Source organism: Anabrus simplex, chromosome 7 (genome assembly GCF_040414725.1).
Source record: "Anabrus simplex isolate iqAnaSimp1 chromosome 7, ASM4041472v1, whole genome shotgun sequence".
Lineage (NCBI taxonomy): Eukaryota > Metazoa > Arthropoda > Insecta > Orthoptera > Tettigoniidae > Anabrus > Anabrus simplex.
This window is the reverse complement of record NC_090271.1, coordinates 301,858,496-301,881,325: the sequence shown is the minus strand read 5'-3', so window position 1 is coordinate 301,881,325 and position 22,830 is coordinate 301,858,496. Positions and strand designations below refer to the sequence as shown.

The 22,830-nt window shown below is 38.1% G+C and overlaps 1 protein-coding gene across 1 annotated transcript in view; it reads left to right on the top strand.

Annotated features, from left to right (window-relative positions):
• Window positions 1–22,830, top strand: part of RpL23A (ribosomal protein L23A) — an 87,328-nt gene that overhangs the window by 4,351 nt on the left and 60,147 nt on the right. The window contains exons 2-3 of the mRNA XM_067151747.2: window positions 15,777–16,441; window positions 22,303–22,430. Of these exons, the coding sequence (XP_067007848.1) occupies window positions 15,777–16,441; window positions 22,303–22,430 (793 nt within the window). The remainder of the gene's footprint in view (window positions 1–15,776; window positions 16,442–22,302; window positions 22,431–22,830) is intronic.

Here is a 22,830-nt window from a genome sequence, read left to right as displayed (position 1 = left end):
AGCGGCCAACAAGTCTCGCAAAGTATTTCGCGGACCTAAAGCCGACAAGTTTCCGCAAGTAGAGGATTACCTGCTTAAATATATGATTTTGTTGCGCAATGTTGGGTAAGCCGTTTCTCACAAATTGCTGTATATCCACTTTGAATTTGACGAAATTAAATCCTACACTGTTTTCCTAAGACTTCATTCACGTCACCTTTTACTCTTCGGCCGGAGAAACAAATGCCTACAAGACCTGCCTAGCAACGACTTTACATAAGTGCATACTTGACCTGCTTATGAACTTCAACTATATTTGTTTTCGGTGCAAGATAGTGATGTTCTGTTTACTCTCTTGACTGTGATTATTGTGTTTTGAACATTAACTGAATTGCTACGATATGATACAATGTTAATTTTTTGCCTGTGTTCAATGTATTAGTTGTTTTAAGATCTTCGCTAATTGGCTGATGATGACACTTGAAATGTGTTGAAACCGGTCCCAATAAACAGGTTGTAACTACTTTTTAGTTCAACTTTCTACGGAGTATTGAAAGGTGGATCCTTCCCTATAATATTCTACATCTTCTTAACCGCAAATGAGTTGAACCAGTTGTGTTTATATTGTATTTGATGTTCATGGTTCATGTTTGTGGGTTACTGTAGTCACGTCCTAGTTCGTGAACCATGGGCAACGGCTGAGTGGCCTAGTAAGTGGTCCTGAGAGTCGGGATACCAGTTGCTAAGGAATGGGAGTGGGCATCTAGGACATATTCTGAGTCGTGGCCCTCCTTGTGCTCAGGCGGCTAGGACTATACAATTCATCGTTGGTCCATAACCCGTTAGAGGAGAGATCCTCACTTGGACTATGTGCAAGTAGGGCAGCACCCTGCTTCATGAATTTACCAAGCTCAGAACACTTTAAACAAGCCTCGGACCTATGGGAGTAATGGAGTCCCACTCCCATTTGACAGGCGAGGGACTCCTTGGAAACAACTTGGCGAACGAAATGGAATTCTATGGGGAGCTATCAATATTAATGGGGCTTATGGAAGAAAGAAGGTAGAACTGGCTGAGTCAGCAAAGAGGATGCATCTGGATGTGCTAGGAGTAAGTGATATTCGGGTAAGGGGAGATAATGAGGAAGAGATAGGAGATTATAAAGTGTACTTGACGGGTGTTAGAAAGTGAAGAGCAGAGTCTGGGGTAGGGCTCTTTATCAGGAATACCATTGCACACAACATAGTTTCTGTTAGGCACTTAAATGAGTGAATGATGTGGGTAGATTTGTCAGTGGGAGGAATTAGGACAAGATTTCATTCTGTAGTTTCTACATTCAGAACGAAGAACATGCTTACCAACTAACTTACCAGCTGAAGAGACACATTCTTCTCCACCTAATAACTTTACTTTCCTCACATTCTTCTTCCACAAAAGAGTATTTCTTTTCCTTTTCCTACAACCATTCTTATTATTTTCAAAATCTTCAACTTCATCTTCAGAATCTGACTACGGAACCAATCTAGCACCAGTTGTACGAGAGGGGAGCAAAAATGTTCCGCTCTGTTTGCTTGACGTCACAAACAGAAGAAAGGGCACTGGATGGGATATCATTAGAGTCACTCTCCAACGAATGCTCTTGTGGGGGCTGTGATCTCTTACCAGAACTACCCACAAGCCCTTGAAAATTGGCACTGCATTCTATTTCAGTCTCTTCAGCAACAAGCGGCGGGTAAATAGGCGTGGAGACTTGATCATTGTAACCTACGTCAGTGTAATGTGAATTCACTTTAACACATTCTAATTGAGTGTACATCTTTTCTCCACTATCTTCTTCGTCCTCTTCTTCTTCACAAAATCGGGCATCGTAACAGTAGGGGCCTGCGGACAAAAATATTTTAAAGCTGCTATCCAACAGATAAAAGCACACGCATAAATAACGGTTCTTGAACACATTGCATTGGCTCTTAAAAACAAATACAGTATAAATTTTCATGGTTATGAAGTGCAGTGAACTTACGTTGTTCTCCATTTCCCTCTTCCACTTTTTTTATCTACTTGTAGATTCATAGAAGGAAAGGCAGTTTCTGTTCCCTTAAGCTTATTGTCATTAAACCCTGTAAAAGAAATTAACAAGGTAATTAGTGTGAGGCTCATAAAGAGGAAGACTCTTTTCTAAAACGTCAAAAACTACTTTTCAATATCTGTCGAGCATAGAAATAGAAATATATTGTACTAATCAATATTATTCTTACCTCCTGGACACTGGTTTAGCTGCAGTGCAAGATCAACCAACATCCGTTTTTAATTGCTTAATTTCTTATCTTCGATGTAGAAATTGCTCTTCTCCTTCCAACTATTATTATAAACTGATCAAATATTATGTCACGATCAATCATTAGTACATTTTTTTAAATTATTCTATTATTGGGATTATATCACGAATGAAATCAAGGCGCTTTAGAATGAGCATGCTAGGGTTGTAGTTAATTATAACATTTGATTTGTACTCAAAAAGTATTGATCTTCAATCTACCTTAAATAAGAAGCGATAAAATTGCAATCAGTTTCGACCTGATCTTAGATGATTACATCCTTATTTGCTCCTTATGAATGAAACCGAGCAGAACATGCAAAACAATTGTAATATTCCCGCCTAAGTCAACAAAATCATTGTCAATAATGTGACTTAAACTACAATGGTAACACAAAATCTCAATGCCAAACTATCTTAAACGGACTTAGGCTATCGCAAGTTATGATTTGCTTAGAACCAAAGTATCGTAAGTGGACTTAGGATAAGTTGGCTCACAGGATTCTCAGGACTAAAGATTATATTGACACTGCTAATTCGTAAAATTATTGTTTTACAAGACTTAACATAGTCTGGCTCAATAAAGCGCTCTTTCATCATCTACACTCCGGATTATCTCAAAAAGGCTAAAAGATAATCTGGTTCTCAGGTACAGAATTTTTCTTCAAAAAAGTGTGTTAATTACGTGAGATTTTACGGTATTATGCATTTTGTTGTGTGTGTCGGTGTGACAAATATTATCATTCGTATGTGTCATAAATGAGTGATAGGTACATTTTCTTGTAACCATTTTTATGTTTTCTTAGTTTAAGATTTTAAATTTAATGGTAAATTCTCATTGTAACTGTAGATATGTATGCCTTTTATCCTGACCTTTTTTTTTTCATGTAGACTGTGATGAAATCCAAGAATTTAAAAAATCTTCCTATTTTTGGTTTCTAAAAGTTGGCAGGTATTGGATTTATGACAAGCTGAGGAGGGGGGATGAACGTGCTGCAGGCAGTGCTTTCTTTTTTGTGACAGCAGGTAACTGGTTGGTAATAGTCCGCCTTGTTTCCAGTAGGTGGCAGCACTAGTCACACAGTGACGTGGAGTCGTTTCAGAAATAACGATATTCTTAAAACATGCAGAAAAATAGCTACACCAATACAATAATGCCATATAATCCCCATATAGCATGCTACGTTGGTGATTCAGTTTATTATATCTCAGAAGAAACAACGGCTCTACTTATCGTGATCCTGGGTCGAGTGGCGTGATGAAACATTCCCTTTACAGGAGATCCGTGGTTACTTCGTTTGAAAGTTCTCCAAATCTTGAAAGTTCGTGGTGAAACGTATCGTATGGGTTATTTCGGCACCATAAATGTTGGGGATATCACTAGTAAATAAAATACTGAATCACTTCACTTTGTTACGGCTAGCATTTTAAAAATTATTACCACAACCCAGTACAAAGTGATTACAGATTCAAGTACACATATTCCCCGATAGATTTTGTATGAGCCCTTTACTACAAATCTCCAACAAACTCAGTTCCAATAATAAACTTTAGTAAATACACCTCTTGCATTGCTGTTTGTGCTGCCCCATGCCATGGTGTGAAGTTGCATCTACTCCAAGGATTAAGTGTTCGCCTTTCCTCTTTGCGTTGCAAATTAGGTTCTCAACTTCTTCTGATCGGGGCATATTAGTTGAGTCATATGGAAGGTATGCAGAGCCTACGGTTATTTCTCTGAGTCCTTTAAATTTCCAAGTTTAATCTTGGCCACAGTTAAGTCCCGTGAACAGTGTTCCTGCAACATAAGATTTTAATTCCCTATTCACAAGAAGACATTCAGGGTATTTCCGATGTATCGTACATCAGCTTACCTCCAGATTCCACCAGTCCTGCTACTCTGCCCTTGACTACTCATGGCTCTTGAATAAGGGCCTCGGACTTGAACTTCTTGGCGAAATTGGCCGCAGCTGCTTTTTTTATGCTGAAGATTGGCCTGAAGGACCTTCAGCTCCATCTTTATCAGCATTGGGTTTCGTTTTTCCCCTGATGACTGGAAACTTGATCTGCCCAAGTCCGAGCTTAGCCTTAAGGCTTCTCTTTTGAGCTCTTCAAAGTCTCTTTCACCAAGGGCTAAAACGACTGTCCTTCCTGTGATTGATTGAAGTGGCATTCAGCACTCTCTGCTCTTGTGTTAGAAGTTTGGTATTGTGCTGATTGATTCTGACAGCTGTCTGCTCTACTGGAGCTTCTGTTGCCATTTCTCGTTTTGAGTTGGCAACAGCCTGTCCAATTGGGACATCTGTCTCCATTTTTTCATCTTGGGCTTGCTCCTGGATCTGCTCTACTGGAGCTTCCTTGGCTTCCCTTGATGTAGAAATTTTTGAAATTGGTTCTTTATAAGCATCCATATTTCAGTCAATCATAGGATTTTTGCCCCTTCTAGGATCCTGAGCATCGTTCTCACCATCCGTGGTGAGGCAAACAGCCAGACATTGTCCTCCCGCAACTCAGGCTCTCCATAGCAGAGACCATGTCCCTCAGTCGTCCATCCAGTGGTCCGCCCCGGGCCTGAACCGAGCCAGGTTTGCGCCCCCTTCAGTAGGCCTACTCGTGTAGTCTCCATTTGGCATCATCATGACTGGGTTCACAGCCATGACTTTCCCTCTAGGTTGGGATCGTCCCTTTCCCAACCCGCGACCGTCCAGGCTACGTAGATCAAAGTGATGTTCTGGTTCCAGCACCCCGCAGTGAGCCTTCGCCTTAGTAACCAGCCCCACTTCACCCGAACTACCGTATCATCCATGTGGAGGAACCATGGATGCCTCTCTAGCATGTGTGGGTGAGGCCTCCACTTCCAAGCCTTGACTTGGACTAGTAACAATAACTCTGCAATTACTTGAACACATAATTGTGATCAGTTAGTAAATTTCACCTTTTAGTGTAGTTATGTTGGATAGTGCAACTACATCCACGGGTGTCGACATGTTGCTTTCATAATCCGTAGCTTCATTATTTTCCCAGAATGTGGTAGCAGTGGGAGAGACATGATGCAAACCCTTCAGAGACTATATGAACAGAGGAAATGACCCCATATTGGAGATTGACATAATGGTGTTTTTAATTTTTTTTGTACAAGTAAGAATACTTGGGGTGTTGTGGTGTGTCCCTAACAAGCTTAAAGAAAGGGTCTCGTCTCTCATCTACTTTAGGTATCCTTTCACATAATTTTTGCATCATTTTCAGCTTCCAAACTGCGAACTACCTACTAAAGTAATACCCTTTCTCTTTTATGGTCCTGTCAATTACACATACTTCATGCTCTTTACTTATTACTTCTATTCTTTGTCATTTCACTTATATAGGATGACCCAGGGTTTGCAATACTAAATTGTTCTATAGTACAAATATTTAGCAAATGTCATGAGTGACCGGTGGGGTGTGGTCATGTAGGTTGAGTGGGAGGTCTGCTCTCTCCCCTCCCCAATTCATGGTCTCTTAACTCACTTATTGATACATGTTCAGCCACTGCGTATACATCTCGTAAGCATCGAAGCATCTTATGTTGACTATGATCCAGTTACCCTAATAGCTATCTTGTGGCCCATTAGAAAGATAATTTAACCAGTCAGGATGTGCACTTGGTTTTGTGTTTTGTGAGCGCATTGTTGTTTGAGTCATCAGTCCATAGGCTGGTTTAATACATAATACAGCTTTCCATGCCACCTATCCTGTGCTAAACTTTTCATTTCTATATAACTACCACATCCTACTTCTGCTCTAATCTGTTGTCATATTCATATCTCGGTCTACCCCTACCGTTCTTACCACCTACACTTCCCTCAAAAATCAACTGTACTAGTCCTGGGTGTCTTTAAGATGTGCCCTATCATTCTATCTCTTCTTCTGGTCAAATTTAGCCAAATCGATTTCCTCTCACCAATTCAATTCACTATCTCTTCATTCGTAAAGAAGATATTTAATGCAGTTCCAGAAGGAATGAAGAAAGTTGGCAGACCAAAGTTAAGGTGGGAAGAAGGGGTGAGAGAAGATGTAAAGATAATTGGAATCAAGAATTGGAGGAGCTCTGCACTTAGCAAGAAAGAATGGGGAAAACTTCTTCAGAAGGCCAAGGCCCACAAAGGGCTGTCGCACCAGTGATGATGATCTCTTCATTAGTGATTCTATCTACCCATCTCACCTTCACCATTCTTCTGCAACACCACATTTCAAAAGCTTCTATTCTCTTTTTTTCCGACTTAGTTATCGTCCATGTTTCACTTCCATACATAGCCACGCTCCAGATGAAAGTCTTCTAAAACATCTTTCTAATTCCTATATCAGTGTTCAAGGTGAACAAATTTTTGTTAAGATAGGCCTTTCTTGCTTGTGCTAGTTGCGTTTTATGTCCTTCTACCATAATTAATTTTCTACCCAAGTAACAGTATTCTTCTACTTCCTTTAAGACTTTATTTCCTAATCTAATATTTCCTGCATTACCTGACCCTGTTCGACCGCACTCCATTACTTTTGTTTTGGGCATATTTATTTTCATCTTTTGTTCCTTCTCCAAGACTGTCCATACCATTCAGCAATTTTTCCAGATCTTTTGCAGATTCAGATAAAATGACAATATAATTGACAAATCTCAGGGTTTTGATTTCCTCTCCTTGGACTTTGATTTCCTTTCTTGCCTGTTCTTTGTAAACATTGAAAAGGAGAGGGGGGATACTGCAGTCTTGCCTCAGTCCTTTCTGGATTGCTGCCTCTTTTTCAGAGCCCTCTATTCTTGTCATTGCAGACTGATTTTTGTATAGATTACTGTAGATAATTATCATTTCTCGGTATCTGATCCCGATCACTTTCAGAGTCTCAAACAGGTTGGTCCAATCGGTATTATCGAATGCCTTTTCTAGATCTACGAATGCCATGTACGTCGGGATGTCTTGCTTAGTTTGGTCCTCTAATTTCAGACGTAAAGTCAGGATTGCTTCACATGTTCCCACATTTCTTCTGAAGCCAAATTGATCTCCCAACTCAGTTTCAACTTGTCTTTCCATTCTTCTGTAAATAATACGTGTTAAAATTTTGCATGCATGAGATACTAAACTAATGGTGCGGTAGTTTACACACTTGTCAACACCGGCTTTCTTGGGAATGAGTGTAACATTTAGTCGAAAATTGGATGGCACTTCTCTTGTATCATATATCGTACACGCTAAATGGCATAACCTCTCCATGCTGGTTTTTCCTAAGGCAGTCAGTAATTGAGGGTATGTCATTATTTACTGGTGCCTTGTTCCTACTTAGGTCTCTCAAAGACCGAGCTCGATAACTGCAGTCGCTTAAGTACGGCCAGTATCCAGTATTCGGGAGATAGTAGGTTCGAACCCCACTGTCGGCAGCCCTGAAAATTATTTTCCCTGGTTTCCCATTTTCACACCAGGCAAATGCTGGGGCTGTGCCTTCATTAAGGCTATGGCGACTTCCTTCCCACTCCTAGCCCTTTCCTGTCCCGTCATCGCCATGAGACCTATCTGTGTCGGTGCGACGTAAAGCAACTAGCAAAAAAAAAAAAAAAAGTCTCTCAAAGCTCTGTCAAATTGACCTCAAAATTGGGTCTCATGTCATCAGCATCAACAGCCTCTTCTTGTTCCAGAACCCTATCATCTACTTCTTTACTTTGATACAACTGTAGGATATGTTCCTGCCTTCTTTCCATCTGATCTTTTAATATTCATACACCTAGTTTTTCTTTCACCAAAGGTTTCCTTGATTTTCCTGTATGCAGCTTCTACATTTCCTAGGACCATACAACCTTCAACATCCTTGCACTTTTCTTTCAGCCATTCTTTCTTAGCTGTCTTGCACTTTCTATCTACTTCATTCTTTATTCGCCTGTATTCTTTTTTTGCATTGTTGTACTTTTCGTCGTTCGTCAGTCAGGTGTAGTATCTCTTGAGTGATCCATTGTTTCTTGATCTTTCTTTTCTTCCTAAGTTTTCTTCAGCAGCCTTACTGATCTCATTCTTACTCACTGTCCATTCTTCCTCTGCTGTATTTCCTTCAGCCTTTTCATTTAGTCGTTGTGATGTTCCTTGAAACAATCCCTCATATTCCCTTTACTCTTTGTAATGCTGGTTTTGTTACTGTGAAAGTAGTACAGAGATGATGATTTGTGTGTGGGAATCTCTTTGAAGATCCATGAAAAATCTTCAGTATGCACATAACTGATTATGTACTATTTTCTTACAATTTGCCAGCAGTACCTGTTCCACCTATTTTTACAATACGACGATCCATCACGAAAATATTCCTGCTTGTGATACACATTCTTATAATTTTGTTAATTACCACCTATTCAATACAATAAAAACGTAGTATAAACTTACATATTTATTAAGATGTTGATATGGTACATGTTTCGCTTCTTTTTCGTAGCATCATCAGCCAATTATTATTTACTTAAGGTTATATAAGATCATGACACAATTCTTTTGGATTAAGATTATGCCTATAAACCTGATTGACAAATCTTATAATATTTTATAAGTCACATAACAAAATTGTCTTTAACATATTTGTCTAAAATCTATCAAAGTCTAACATTTGAATGGGTGAAAACCATAACGGTATAAGTGACATTTCTTTAAAAAATGAGTTAAGTGCAGGATGTAACTCCAGGAGGATGTATCCTTTCACCAACGAGGGGATACAAGTGATAGCGGTAATATTCTGCGCTCTAGTGATGGGTGGTATAACTACAAATACCATGCTTTATATGAGTGTTGAAGATGTTTAAATGTCTTTTTCTCTGAATGACCAGAATGTTACTTATACCGTTATGGTTTTCACCCATTCATTTTATTGACGAAACTCATCTGGTGTCATCCTTTAAAATTATTTTAAAAAATAAAAAACTTTTGAGATCTGGCTAATTGTATTGATTCAATGTTGCTTAACTTGTATGATTGTCGTTAAAACTTTGTTAACTATATTGACAATTTTCTGCAGTTGATAATTGTCTATGTTATGGACATTTGACTTGTTCTTGTTGTTGCTGGAGTAACATTTATACGAATGTATTGGCATTAATTTTATATTGTCAATAGGAGAATATTGTTCGTGAACAAACTTGTTGATGAAACACTTTTTTATGTGATATAGAATTTAAAATGTTCTCGTATGTTCCAAAATGTTTTGTTGGTATATCTGTAATGAAAGATAAAAAATTATATGTTTATGGTTTTGATTATAATTCTGTATAACTTCTTATTGGAAGAATTGTCACTTACTTTTCTTTCTGCTGCGTAATTGTTTAATGTTACTCCTAGCCTCTTGAGAACTACTTGTTGTTCTGTTTGCACTCCTTGTATTATGAGTGAGTGTGGATGAGTTTACGTTTTGGCGTTGAGTGGGAAGGGGAAGTTAAGGTAGGCGGTGCATTGATAGCTGCAGTAGATTGTGGAGGGGATTGTCTAGGAGAAGTAAGGGGAGGAGTTGAGTTTGTTGGCGTCAATAAGCCATTAACTTTTGTCGGATTAAAATGTTTATAGAGTTTATTTATATCAGATTTAAGCATTTGTATTAGTTCCGGTAATTGTACTAAGATGGGGTTCTTTATTTCAATTTCGTCACTTAGGTTTTTTTTGTTGTATTGCTGATCTAAATGAATGTATATGTTTTCCAATTCCGTCATTTCTTTTCCTTTTCCTACTCTATTAAAATGTTTAAATCCCTTTCAATAGTTGTAAAACTGTGTCCAGTTTCTAGCATGTGTGCACCCATTGCAGAATGTTTCTTGTGTTTGGCTGCATTTACATGTTCGAGATATCTTATCATAAAGCTTCGGCCAGTTTGGCCAACGTATGAAAAATTGCATTCTGTGCACGCGAGCCTATATATTCCAGATCCTTGATATTGATTACTATTTATATTAACTTTATTGTGGTTGAAGAAAATATTTTGGTTCGTGTTTTGGGTTTTGAAGGCAATATTAATATCTCGTTTTTTGATGGTATTAGTGTTTTGGAATATAGCTGGGTTAGTAAATGTAAAAGTTGCAAATTTGGATTTCTTACTTTTATCTGGTATAAGACTAGTGGCCAATTTTATTTTCACCTTATTAATGATCTTGTTAACCATTTCTATTTTATAACCGTTATTGAGAGCCAGGTCCTTTATGAAATTGAGTTCTTTCTTTAAACTCTTACTTGTTAGTGGAATTTTTAGGGCTCTATAAACCAAACTCAAAAATACTGCCTGTTTGTGAGAATTGGGGTGGAGTGACTTGTTTTTAATCGTTATTGGAGTAAAGGTCGGTTTTCTATAAATCTGGAAATCAAATTTATTTCCTTTGTTCCTTTCATCTTCTTTAGTGAATTTTGTTACTGTCTAATTTATTTAAAAAATCCGAAATATTATCACTATTATTTAGTTTACTGTCTATTATAACAAACGTGTCATCCACGTATCTCAGCCAAAGGTTTAGTCCATCTATGTTATTCAAAATTTTAATATGTTCCAAATGATCCATATAAATGTTAGCTAGTATCCTACCTGATGCAGGGTCACCCATTCCCAAGCACATTTGATATATCTTTTGATTAAATGTGAAGTAATTATTATTTAAAACAAATCTCAATACATTTATGAATTCTTCTATTTCACACCTACTTAATTTGCTATGACTGAATAAATTTAGTTTGATTATATTAATCGTTTCATTGATCGGTATGCAAGGGTACATGTTAGTTATATCATATGAACACATTTTATGATGTGGTTGCAGTACGAATTTATTAAGCTTATCACAGAATTCTATTGAATTATTGATTGTAGAATTATTGTAAAATTTATAATGTTTTTAAAAAAATGATGTATAAATTTACAAGTCTTAAACGTTGGGCTATTCATGCAGTTGATTATAGGTCGCATAGGTATATTAGCTTTATGGACTTTGGGCATGGCTCTGGCTGTCGGTATCTTGGGATTCATATTTATCAGCTCCTGACACTCCAGTTCATTAAAGAGGAAAGACGATTTTTTAAAGCAATTTCTTTAGATGATATACCAACAATTTGTTGGTTATTTTGATCCACCTTTTCAATACAAATTACAGTTTGTGTTGCTAAGTTGTAATGTTACAACACTAATTTACCGGGACATGTTTCACTTTTATTCACAAGCATCATCAGCCTATACAATTGCCTCAAGGTTTGACATTTTTGGGTTATTGTTACAAATTTCTTTACATTGAATGTAAATCTAATTTCAGTGATAACAGTATTTAAAACAAGAATAATATACACATTAAAAATTATGACAATATGATTTGCAATGTTAAAATGGATTAACTCTTAATTCTAAAACACATTTAAAGTCCAAATAACAGTTTTTAATTTGGCTAAAAATTGTTTGCAATCTATGTATATAAAATAAGTTTTGTCTGTACATTGCTCAGAATTTGAAAATAATGGTATTTCTGTATCGGTCATGTCCATAGTAACAAGAAAATGCACTTTTTACTTTTCCGTAATTTCTGTCTGTATGTACACGCATCACGAGAAAACGGTTGAAGAGAATTTAATGAAAATCGGTATGTGAAGTCGGGGGATGAGCCTCTACAATCTAGGCTATAAATCATTTTGCTCACGCTGAGTGAAATGGTAGTTTAGGGGAAGGTCTGAAATTGAATTCTCAACTATTTGTTATTGGTGGTCGTATTTTAAAGAAAATGGGTATGCAAAGTTGGAATAAGTTGCTACAATCTAGGCTATCAATAATTGTATTCACGCTGAGAAAAATGGTAGTTTAGGGGAAGGCCTAAAATGTAATTCTTAAATATTATTAGTAGTCCTATCTTGATGAAAATCGGTATGCAAAGTCAGGAAATAAGTCGCTATAGTCTAGGCAGTAAATTATTTTATTCACGCTGAGTGAAATGGTAGTTTAGGGGAAGGCCTAAAATGTAATTCTCAAATATTTCTTATTACAGGTGTAATTGATTAATGCTACATAACTAAGGTTATATAGTATTAAATTTCCTATTATTCATGTCTTATACATTGTTACCGTACTGGCTATGATCACAAGGATATTCATGAATTTGGATTTTTGTTACTAAGTCCATATCAGCGCCGAGTAACGAGAAAATGGATAAACAGTATTTAATTAAAATTGGTATGTAAAGTCGGAGAATAAGAAACTACAGTTTATGGTATAAAATATTTTACAAATCACAGAGTCGAAAGAAAACTAAATGTGAAGGCCTACAATATAGAAAGCTCATAACATTCATCAACAACATTACATTGACCATTGTTTGTCGTGATGTGGTTTGTGTCTTCTGTTGCCCCTCATCTCCGTTAGATAGGATTACTGCTGCGTACAGAGTATTTTTTATTTGATTTACGTTGCACCGACATAGTTCAATACGGGTCTAATAATGAGATTAGTTGCATGTAATTTCTTTAGATTCCCGTGAATTTTGACTGTAGGATCTTTCTGTATTATTGAATAGGCTCCATTTGAAAAAAATTCTAAATTTATTCAGTCATAGCAAATTAAGTAGGTGTGAAATAGAAGAATTCATAAATGTATTGAGATTTGTTTTAAATAATAATTACTTCACATTTAATCAAAAGATATGTCATCAAATGTGCTTGGGAATGGGTGACCCTGCATCAGATAGGATACTAGCTAACATTTATATGGATCATTTGGAACATGTTAAAATTTTGAATAACATAGATGGACTAAACCTTTGGCTGAGATACGTGGATGACACGTTTGTTATAATAGACAGTAAACTGAATAATAGTGATAATATTTTGGATTTCTTAAATAAATTAGACAGTAACATAAAATTCACTAAAGAAGATGAAAGGAACAATTCGCTAAGTTTTCTAGATATAATTGTAAAGAGATCAGGAAATAAATTTGATTTCCAGATTTATAGAAAACCGACCTTTACTCCAATAACGATTAAAAAGAGTCACTACACCCCAATTCTCACAAACAGGCAGTATTTTTTAGTTTGGTTTATAGAGCCCTAAAAATTCCACTAACAAGTAAGAGTTTAAAGAAAGAACTTACGTTCATAAAGGACCTGGCTCTCAATAACGGTTATAAAATAGAAATGGTTAACAAGATCATTAATAAGGTGAAAATTATATTGGCCACTAGTCTTATACCAGATAAAAGTAAGAAATCCAAATTTGCAACTTTTACATTTACTAACCCAGCTATGTACCAAATCACTAATACCATCAAAAAACGAGATATTAATATTGCCTTCAAAACCCAAAACACGAACCAAAATAATTTCTTCAACCACAATAAAGTTAATATAAATAGTAATCAATATCAAGGATCTGGAATATATAGGCTCGCGTGCACAGAATGCAATTTTTCATGCGTTGGCCAAACTGGCTGAAGCTTTATGATAAGATATCTCGAACATGTAAATGCAGCCAAACACAAGAAACATTCTGCAATGGGTGCACACATGCTAGAAACTGGACACAGTTTTACAACTATTGAAAGGTATTTAAACATTTTAAGAAGAGTAGGAAAAGGAAAAGAAATGACGGAATTGGAAAACATATACATTCATTTAGATCAGCAATACAACAAAAAAAACCTAAATGACGAAATTGAAATAAAGAACCCCATCTTAGTACAATTACCGGAACTAATACAAATGCTTAAATCTGATATAAATAAATTCTATAAACATTTTAATCCGACAAAAGTTAATGGCTTATTGACGCAAACAAACTCAACTCCTCCCCTTACTTCTCCTAGACAATCCCCTCCACAATCTACTGCAGCTATCAATGCACCGCCTACCTTAACTTCCCCTTCCCACTCAACGCCAAAACGTAAACTCATCCACACTCGCTCATATAATACAAGGAGTGCAAACAGAACAAGTAGTTCTCAAGAGGCTAGGAGTAACACTAAACAATTACGCAGCAGAAAGAAAAGTGACAATTCTTCCAATAAGAAGTTATACAGAATTATAATCAAAACCATAAACATATAATTTTTTATCTTTCATTACAGATATACCAACAAAACATTTTGGAACATACAAGAACATTTTAAATTCTATATCACATTAAAAAGTGTTTCATCAACAAGTTTGTTCACGAACAATATTCTCCTATTGACAATATCATTCGTATAAATGTTACTTCAGCAACGAGAACAAGTCAAATGTCCATAACATAGACAATTATCAACTGCAGAAAATTGTCAATATAGTTAACAAAGTTTTAACGACAATCATACAAGTTAAGCAACATTGAATCAATACAATTAGCCAGATCTCAAAAGTTTTTTATTTTTTAAAATAATTTTAAAGGATGAAAATGTTAGACTTCGATAGATTTTAGACAAATATGTTAAAGACAATTTTGTTATGTGACTTATAAAATATTATAAGATTTGTCAATCAGGTTTATAGGCATAATCTTAATCCAAAAGAATTGTTTCATGATCTTATATAACCTTCGTAAATAAATAATTGGCTGATGATGCTCACAAAAAAGGAGCGAAACATGTACCATATCAACATCTTAATAAATATGTAAGTTTATACTACGTTTTTATTGTATTGAATAGGTGGTAATTAACAAAATTATGAGAATTTGTATGACAAGTAGATCTTCAATACGGACAAAGAAAATGAAATTTATAACCTGCAATATTCCTGCTGTCGATAAAACTGTCTGTTTATATGCCAGTCTTTGAATATGTTACATCGGGTCGAATTGTATGTTGTTTGTTGTTTTTTCAATGATGTGTAATTTAGTGGTATCTCGGAAAGAGAAAAAAAGAAAGAAATGTACGATCCCCTCCTTCCCCGGTGCCCTATGGGCTGCATTACTAATACCTTTCTTGAAAGTTACCATCTCTGTATTATTGTGCATATGGTGTATCATAGTTGTATTTATACGTTATTGTTCATCGTTCAAATCAGTTGACTTGAGACTTGGCAATGCAGCTCAGCTGTTCAAAGTTCCCACGAAATGTGTTACGTTTGTACTTTCGAAAGTAGCACTTTATATTATTATACTACTTTGTATTGTATTCTCTATTACACTACACTGTTTTACAGGAGACCAAGCTTACGACAAATAATGGAGTATAAACATTGATCAATACCACTGAGATTATTGTGAGCATATAGAAATTAACATCTTGCAAGCTCGTCTTTTTGATTCCAACTGTTGTTTGTGCTTCATAGATTTTCAGTAATTTTGCTTGCATTTGTTAACTAAAATATTTTGTACTTAACAGACTCTTAATTTCTTCAGTTGCGGAAAATTTAATCATCGATTGAGACATCACACTCTGGCTCTGCAGACATGTTAATGATTTTTAAAGTGTAGATCTAATAAGTTGCTATGTTTTATTTCAGAGTAATCATTGTCATAAATAGCGATCTATTTAAAATTTTTTGTTTGCTTGTTCATAGCTAAGCCTGCTGAAAAGAAGACTGAGAAGAAGCCGGAAAAGAAACCAACATCAGCTCCTGCGGCTTCTGGAAGTACTCCTGCTGCTTCAACATCTAAAACTCCAAAGCCTGCAACTCCCAAGGCACCAGCAGCTAAACCAGCAAGTGCGCCAGCAGGTGGTAGCAAGCCTGCAGCTGCTGGAGCATCTAAACCTGGTGCATCTGCTGCCAAATCTCCTTCAGCTAAAACCCCTGCTCCCAAACCTGCAGCTGCCAAGTCTGCAACTAGTTCTGCTGCAAAGCCTGGTTCTGCAAAACCTGCAGCTGCCAAACCTAGTGCAGCTAAAGCTGGTGCAGGCAAACCTGGGGCTGGTAAGGCTGCTGCTGCCAAACCTTCCACAGGTAAGGCTGCTGCCAAACCCAGTGCTGGAAAGGCTGCCGCTGCCAAGCCAGGTGCAGCAAAGGCTGGTGCCAAGGGAGCAGGCAAACCTGCAGCGAAGGCAGGTGGGAAGCCTGCTGCTAAACCTGGTGCCAAACCTTCTGGAAAACCTGCAGCAAAGGCACCAGTTAAGGGAGCTGTGAAGAAAGTAATTGAGAAACCACTCAGAGGGGTTGCTCCCAAGAGTCAGAAGGGAGGCAAGGTTATCAAACCTGCAGTTCAGAAGGCTTTGAAAGTCCAGAAAAAGGTGAGTTGATTTATTTCATTTAGCTCAGTGTATCCTATCAACTCTCATGTTAGCTTTTAAGGCACAAAGTCATGTGGTTGCAGAACTTTATTTTATGAGTGTGCTAGAGGACTCGTGCTGTTCTGCAGCATTCGTAAGGGTACGAACATGCCGAGTGGATTACTCCTCGCTCAGCGCTCATCACTCCTGTGTCTTCACACAGGAAGCTGAGAGATGCAAAACAAACCCATACATTTCAATAGTAGCGTTCATGCCGGCACTTCACTCATCCCTCTTCTCTCCGCTCCTCGCTCAAGAATCAAATCCGTTTGATTTTGGAGCGATGTGCTTCTTGAGCGCTGTTCTGTGATTGGCTGGCTCAAGGCTACAGCCGCTTACTCATAATATTATCGGCCTGCGTTCACTGAAGGTAAAATATCCATGTTGAATATTATCTTTATACTCGGTAAATTTAATCTTTCGATGAAGTACAGATTGCTTTATTGAAGTGGAGAATAATATTATATTACTACTGTTTACGTTATTGTAATGACCAGTTCTTCTTCAATGCAAATATGACTGACATGATAGCTGCTGAACTTCCGTGGTTTCATATTGCCTTCATTTCCTTTCAGCAAATATTGAAATGTCTGCATTCTTCTTCTTTTTCTACCGCTTTTTGCCACACCTTGTGGGGCCGCGGATGCGAACCGTATCACACATGTTGACTGACGCTGTTTTACGGATGGATGCCTTTCCTGACGTCAACCTTATGTGGAGGGATGTAATTACTATTGCGTGTTTCAGTGGTAGTTTGTAGTATGGTGTGTTCTCTGAGTATGAAGAGGAGAACAAACGCAAATAACCAGTCCCCGAGCCAGAAGAATTAATGTCGCCAATAAAATCTCCGACCCGGCCGGGAATCGAACCCGGGATTCACTGAACTGAAGGGATCAACGTTGGTCATTTAGCCAAGGAGTCGTATACTGAAATGTCTGCATTGGCATTCTTTAATACTCGTGACATTTCTTCACTTCTTGGTATAAATGCTGGAATTCACCCAATTGGATGTGCGCTGTATCTTCTGTCAGAACTTGAAATCAAGTACAGTGTGCTTGCTATCATATGTTCATCATCACTTCTGCTACTATACTTAACTATTATGTATGCTATTTTGCTTTACGTCGCACCGACACAGATAGGTCTTATGGCGACGGTGGGATAGCGTCTGTGGCCTTAATTAAGGTACAGCCCCAGCATTTGCCTGGTGTGAAAACGGGAAACCGCGGAAAACCCTCTTCAGGGCTTCCGACAGTGGGATTCGAACCCACTATCTCCCGGATGCAAGCTCACAGCTGCGCGCTCCTAACCGCACGGTCAACTCGCCCAGTACTATTATGTATACAGAGGAGTATGAACATTTTCATGAAACAAAATTACATTTAAAGAACACAACCCTATCTTCTCGTGAATGCTGCACAATCATAACTGGATGGAAAACTTCCTCATTAATGAAGAAAGAGCGAGGGTCTCCTACCCGGTATGTGCGCCTTTGAATGATGAGTGAAGAGCACTGCTATGAGCACTGAGTGAGGAGTAATCCACTCGGCATGTTCGTACCCTTACAGATAGGTCAGATAACTTTCCTTGATATGAAATTGCTCCATGCACTGCCCAGGTTCTTTTTTGAATGTTTACTTTTAGGTTTTGTATCACCTGTTAATTGTGTATGAAATGATTTTTTTTTGTAGATTTCTTTGTTGTGGCAATTGATGTTTTACGAACCATTTTGTAGTTTTGAGTTATTGTTGTGCATTTAAAGTTTTAGATTATTTTGTTTTGCATAGAACTTGGTCCTTGTGGCAGCCCACATTTACTAGGAAGTAATTTAGTTTAAATAAATAATAAATATAAGTGATAACTGTATGTGCTGGTATTTACAAGTCACTATTTTCATTGGAACTGTCACCAATCAGCGTAGCAAAGCCGAAAACTGTGGATTCTACGTTCATCTCTCATTTTGGACATTTTCTTTTTCACCCCTTCTGGCCCCCATGCTGATGGAGGTTAACTTGGACTTGAATAGCGTCCAGAATATCACAGTTCTTCTCAGCAATCCGGAAGAATATTAATTCCACACTAAAATAGGTAGTTTTAAATTTTTTTTAAAATGTTCTCTCTCCTGAACCCCAATTGTAGGTGTGTCGTCCTACCACACAGTAATTTTTACAGATTGTAATTCATGTGTATCAAGTTTGGTTGATAGCTATGCTGAAAAAACACGCACGTCCATAGACTTGTCTTTTTGGACATTTTCTTTTTCACCACTTCTCACATCCCCATGCCGTTGGAGACTTAAAAGGCATCTGCAATGTCACAATTCATCTCAGTGACCCGAAAACTATGGATCCAACATTAATATACGTCGTTTTCTGTTATTTTTACATGTTAGGCCCTCCTCACACTCCATCCCTAGGTGTGCGAGGGCTGTCTTACCCACACAGTATTTCTCTCCAGATGGTATTATATACCTGCGAACTTTCCCAATTTAGGCGGGACACTCCCGATTTTCGACAGCTATTCCTGCCTCCCGATTATTTCTCCCGATTTTAGCTTATTTTTTTGGTGAACTTCAAACATTTGTTTTCAAATCCCGCCATTTCAGCTTTTTTTTTTTACGCCTGTGGCGGAAGTCCGTCGCTCATTGGCCGCTTTTAAACAAAATATCGACGTTTATTAATGCAATAAATTTGCGCGAATGTGCAATGTTTACTGACACCTTTATATCACGATGTGTATATCGATCGTCAGTCTCTCGTTCTCGCGTGCTATGTTCGTGCAATTTCTTGTTTCGTATTTGTTCACATCAACTTACCATTCTGGCATTGTCCACTAAACTTCAGTCAGGAATTACCTGTGTCGAAATTTTCTTCGGATTCAGGTTAGTCTTTTTCCAATTTAGTTTTCTGCTTGGTGGTTCAGACGCCTGGTCTTCATCCTCGCTATCTTCAGTCGAATCGTCATAGTATACCGACCTTGTAGACAACGCAGTAACTGAAGTAGGCATGATTGAAGTCGTTCCATCACCAGAATCGGATGATAAATCAGTATCATAGTCTTCTTCAAAGTCAATATGAGGGCAAGAGCTTCCACCGCAACATATATTTCCTCAATCATCAGGTCTTTCACAATTTATAAGCGATTGAAAGCTAAATCGAAAAGCATAAATACGTCAGCACAGGGGAGCAACTAGGCGCGGAGATAATAGCATACCGGGCACATTGCTTCCATCTTCGAACTGGTTACTCTTGTCATCTGGTGGTCATGGCGATAACTATAGACTCCCTTGTCAGCCATGAGAGACTCCAAAACCAAACTTCCTCGGCAGTCTATCATAGCGAAATGGAAAACAGATGAAAGACATGCCACTTTTACAGCAGTCGACCGGCTATGAGGCACAGCTCCAGCACGACTGTTACAGCAGTCTACTGGGTGCCCAGCACAGCTCCCTCTCGACTGCTAAACAGTCGATCGGAGTGAAAGGGTTAAATGACAATCGGGGCTGTGCTACAGATGCAAAACTAAGATGGGAATATACACTGCTTTTGTTTATAGTGAAGTGCTTGCAGTTCAGTTTGCTAAGTCTGCTTTTCTTTTGCAATACTGCATCACTGCTGGCCTCTGAATTGTCCCACAATATCTAGGTTCTTGGCTATTTCTCCAGGTTAAAATTTTAGTGTCACAAGAAATCTGCATTCCATTTTTTCTTCGCTTGAGTATGAACTCGATTAGCTGTTACTCCATCCTGTGAAAACTGCTTTATTTCAGACTACTAAATGAGTTGAGGGTATAATTAGCATTACCCTTTCTTAACTTTTCCTATCTCTTTCCCCTCCCATTTGCTTTTGTAATATTGAAAGACTACATGGCAGCACAATTTGATTTTCTACATAACCTCACCATAATTTTGAATTTTTTTCACTGTGTGAATGTGGAGTTGTTACAATGTTCGGCACATTACTCAGGAGTGTTTTATATATGCTTATGCGGAAGACCCGAAAGACTTTTTTTTGTACCTTAGGCGGCAACTGAATGTCGTGAATTTGTCTTAAATTGTTGTTTCTTTACTTTAGCATGTTTTCAATGTATTGAAAAATCATACACTTCATAATAGTACCTGTCAAAAGTTTTCTTACCTTGGAGCCTAAATGCACACCCATATCACTTGTATCCACTGCATCAGAGTAGCCGGTGACATGGCACTGTTTGCAGATTTGGTTAAGAACATAAGTAGGATGTTAAAAGTGCTGGCAGATGCATTCGCTTTTTTTTTTTTTTTTTTGCTAGGGGGCTTTACGTCGCACCGACACAGATAGGTCTTATGGCGACGATGGGATAGGAAAGGCCTAGGAGTTGGAAGGAATCGGCCGTGGCCTTAATTAAGGTACAGCCCCAGCATTTGCCTGGTGTGAAAATGGGAAACCACGAAAAACCATTTTCAGGGCTGCCGATAGTGGGATTCGAACCTACTATCTCCCGGATGCAAGCTCACAGTCGCACGCCTCTACGCGCACGGCCAACTTGCCCGGTTAGATGCATTCGAACCATATAAACTACAGATCAGTGCTCAGAAAACAAAGATAATACAGGTGAACAAGGATACCCAGCGAATTACTGCAAATATAAAGCTAGGAAAATCTAATAGAACAAATACATCCTCTTTCGTGGGAAGCATTGTCATTGAAGACTTGCTTCAAAAATAAATAAATTGATAGCATTGGCTAAACAGGCCTTCCAAACCAAGAAAGACATTTCAACTAGCAGGCACATCAGCATTGAAACGAGGAAGGCTTTTGCAAAGTTCTTCGTTTGGACTGTATTATTTTATGTATATGAAAGCGAAACAGTTGGGAAAAAGAAGGGAGCTTGTCTAGAGACAGGGAGAAGACATGGAGGTTCACCAGAACGAGCTAAACTGATAAGAAATCAAGGCAAAGTAACCTATCTTGTCTCAGCGGTTGGCCTACAAGTTTTATTTTCCTTTTTCTGTCTCTCTGAGTGTCCAGTTTTCATTGACCTCTTTTAAAACGTTTTAGAAGAATGGTGCTGGAAAAAGAGGCAGAGGAAGACCCAGAAAATCATATTTCGAAGACCTGAATAACGTGAAGTACAGGAACTAAAAGAAGTGAAGGGAGTGGCAGGGGAGAGAGGAGAATGGTTGCAGTGACAAGGCTTTAGTGCAGGGCCTCTCAGGGTGCATGCACTGTGCACGGTGCAAAAGATGACTTCGCTTGGTTGACCAGAGTGCAGACCCCCACTCCTCAATCTGGAGCAATAGCGCTGTCTCTCTCTTTCCCCACGCCTGTCTCGCTCGCTCCCGTCTCCCTCTTTCTCACTTGCTCCGTAATGCTCCAAATCTGAGTTGAGTAGAGCTTAGTCGTGTAGCCCAGAGATGAAGCGTTGGTCCGAGCCGAGCGGGACCGATGCACAGTGCACGGAGCTCTTGCGCCTCGATTTGCACGCGTGAGATTTTGGGCGTTTGAGAGGCCCTGCTTTAGTGCATGGTGATAAGATTCAGAAGAAAAATATTTGTTAAATGGCTTATATGTGCAGGACACTTCATTGCAGATTGAATTGCAAATATTTTTCTCAGCTTATCAGTAAATTCACATTTATACACAAATGATGATTTATGTGTGGGAATCTCTTTGAGAAATCATGAAAAGTCCTATATTTACACATAACTGATTGTGTATTGCTTATAGTAGATTAATGTTATGCTTTTTCCTTTTTATGTGAATTCACTAAGAAAGACAGTTTTTAGTTTTGTGATATGTAAATATAATCATTTGTAAATAAGCTTTATTCTTTTCTTGTTCCAGATTATTAAAGGTGAACATGGATCCCGAGTCCGTAAGATTAGGACTTCTGTCCATTTCAGACGTCCTAAAACGTTTCGGCCCCCAAGAAATCCTAAGTATCCCAGAAAATCTGTTCCCAAGAGAAACAGGTAAGTTTCTTCTGAATTATCATTTCTCTCGGGAATGGCAGGTTATGTTCTCAGAGTTAATGCTTCGTATAATTGTAGTTTACATGTTACTATTTTACTTACTTCTTTACGCTACAGCCCCAGTAGGGCCTTAACCTCCTGGACAATCTCCACCCACTGTTCTCTGTTGACTGTTCTGGTTCTCCATCTTCTAACTCCTATCCGTCTCAAATCCTCCTCCAAGAAGGATCTAATCTAATCCAATCCTCGGTCTTCCCCTCATGCGACATCCTTCTGGTTTCCCATCCAAGACTTTCTTTACTGTCCTGTTCTGTCATTCTTTCTACGTGTCCCAACCATCGCAGTCTTACTACTCTTTATTTGTGCTACTACAGTAAAACCTCGTTAATTCGAAGTCGTT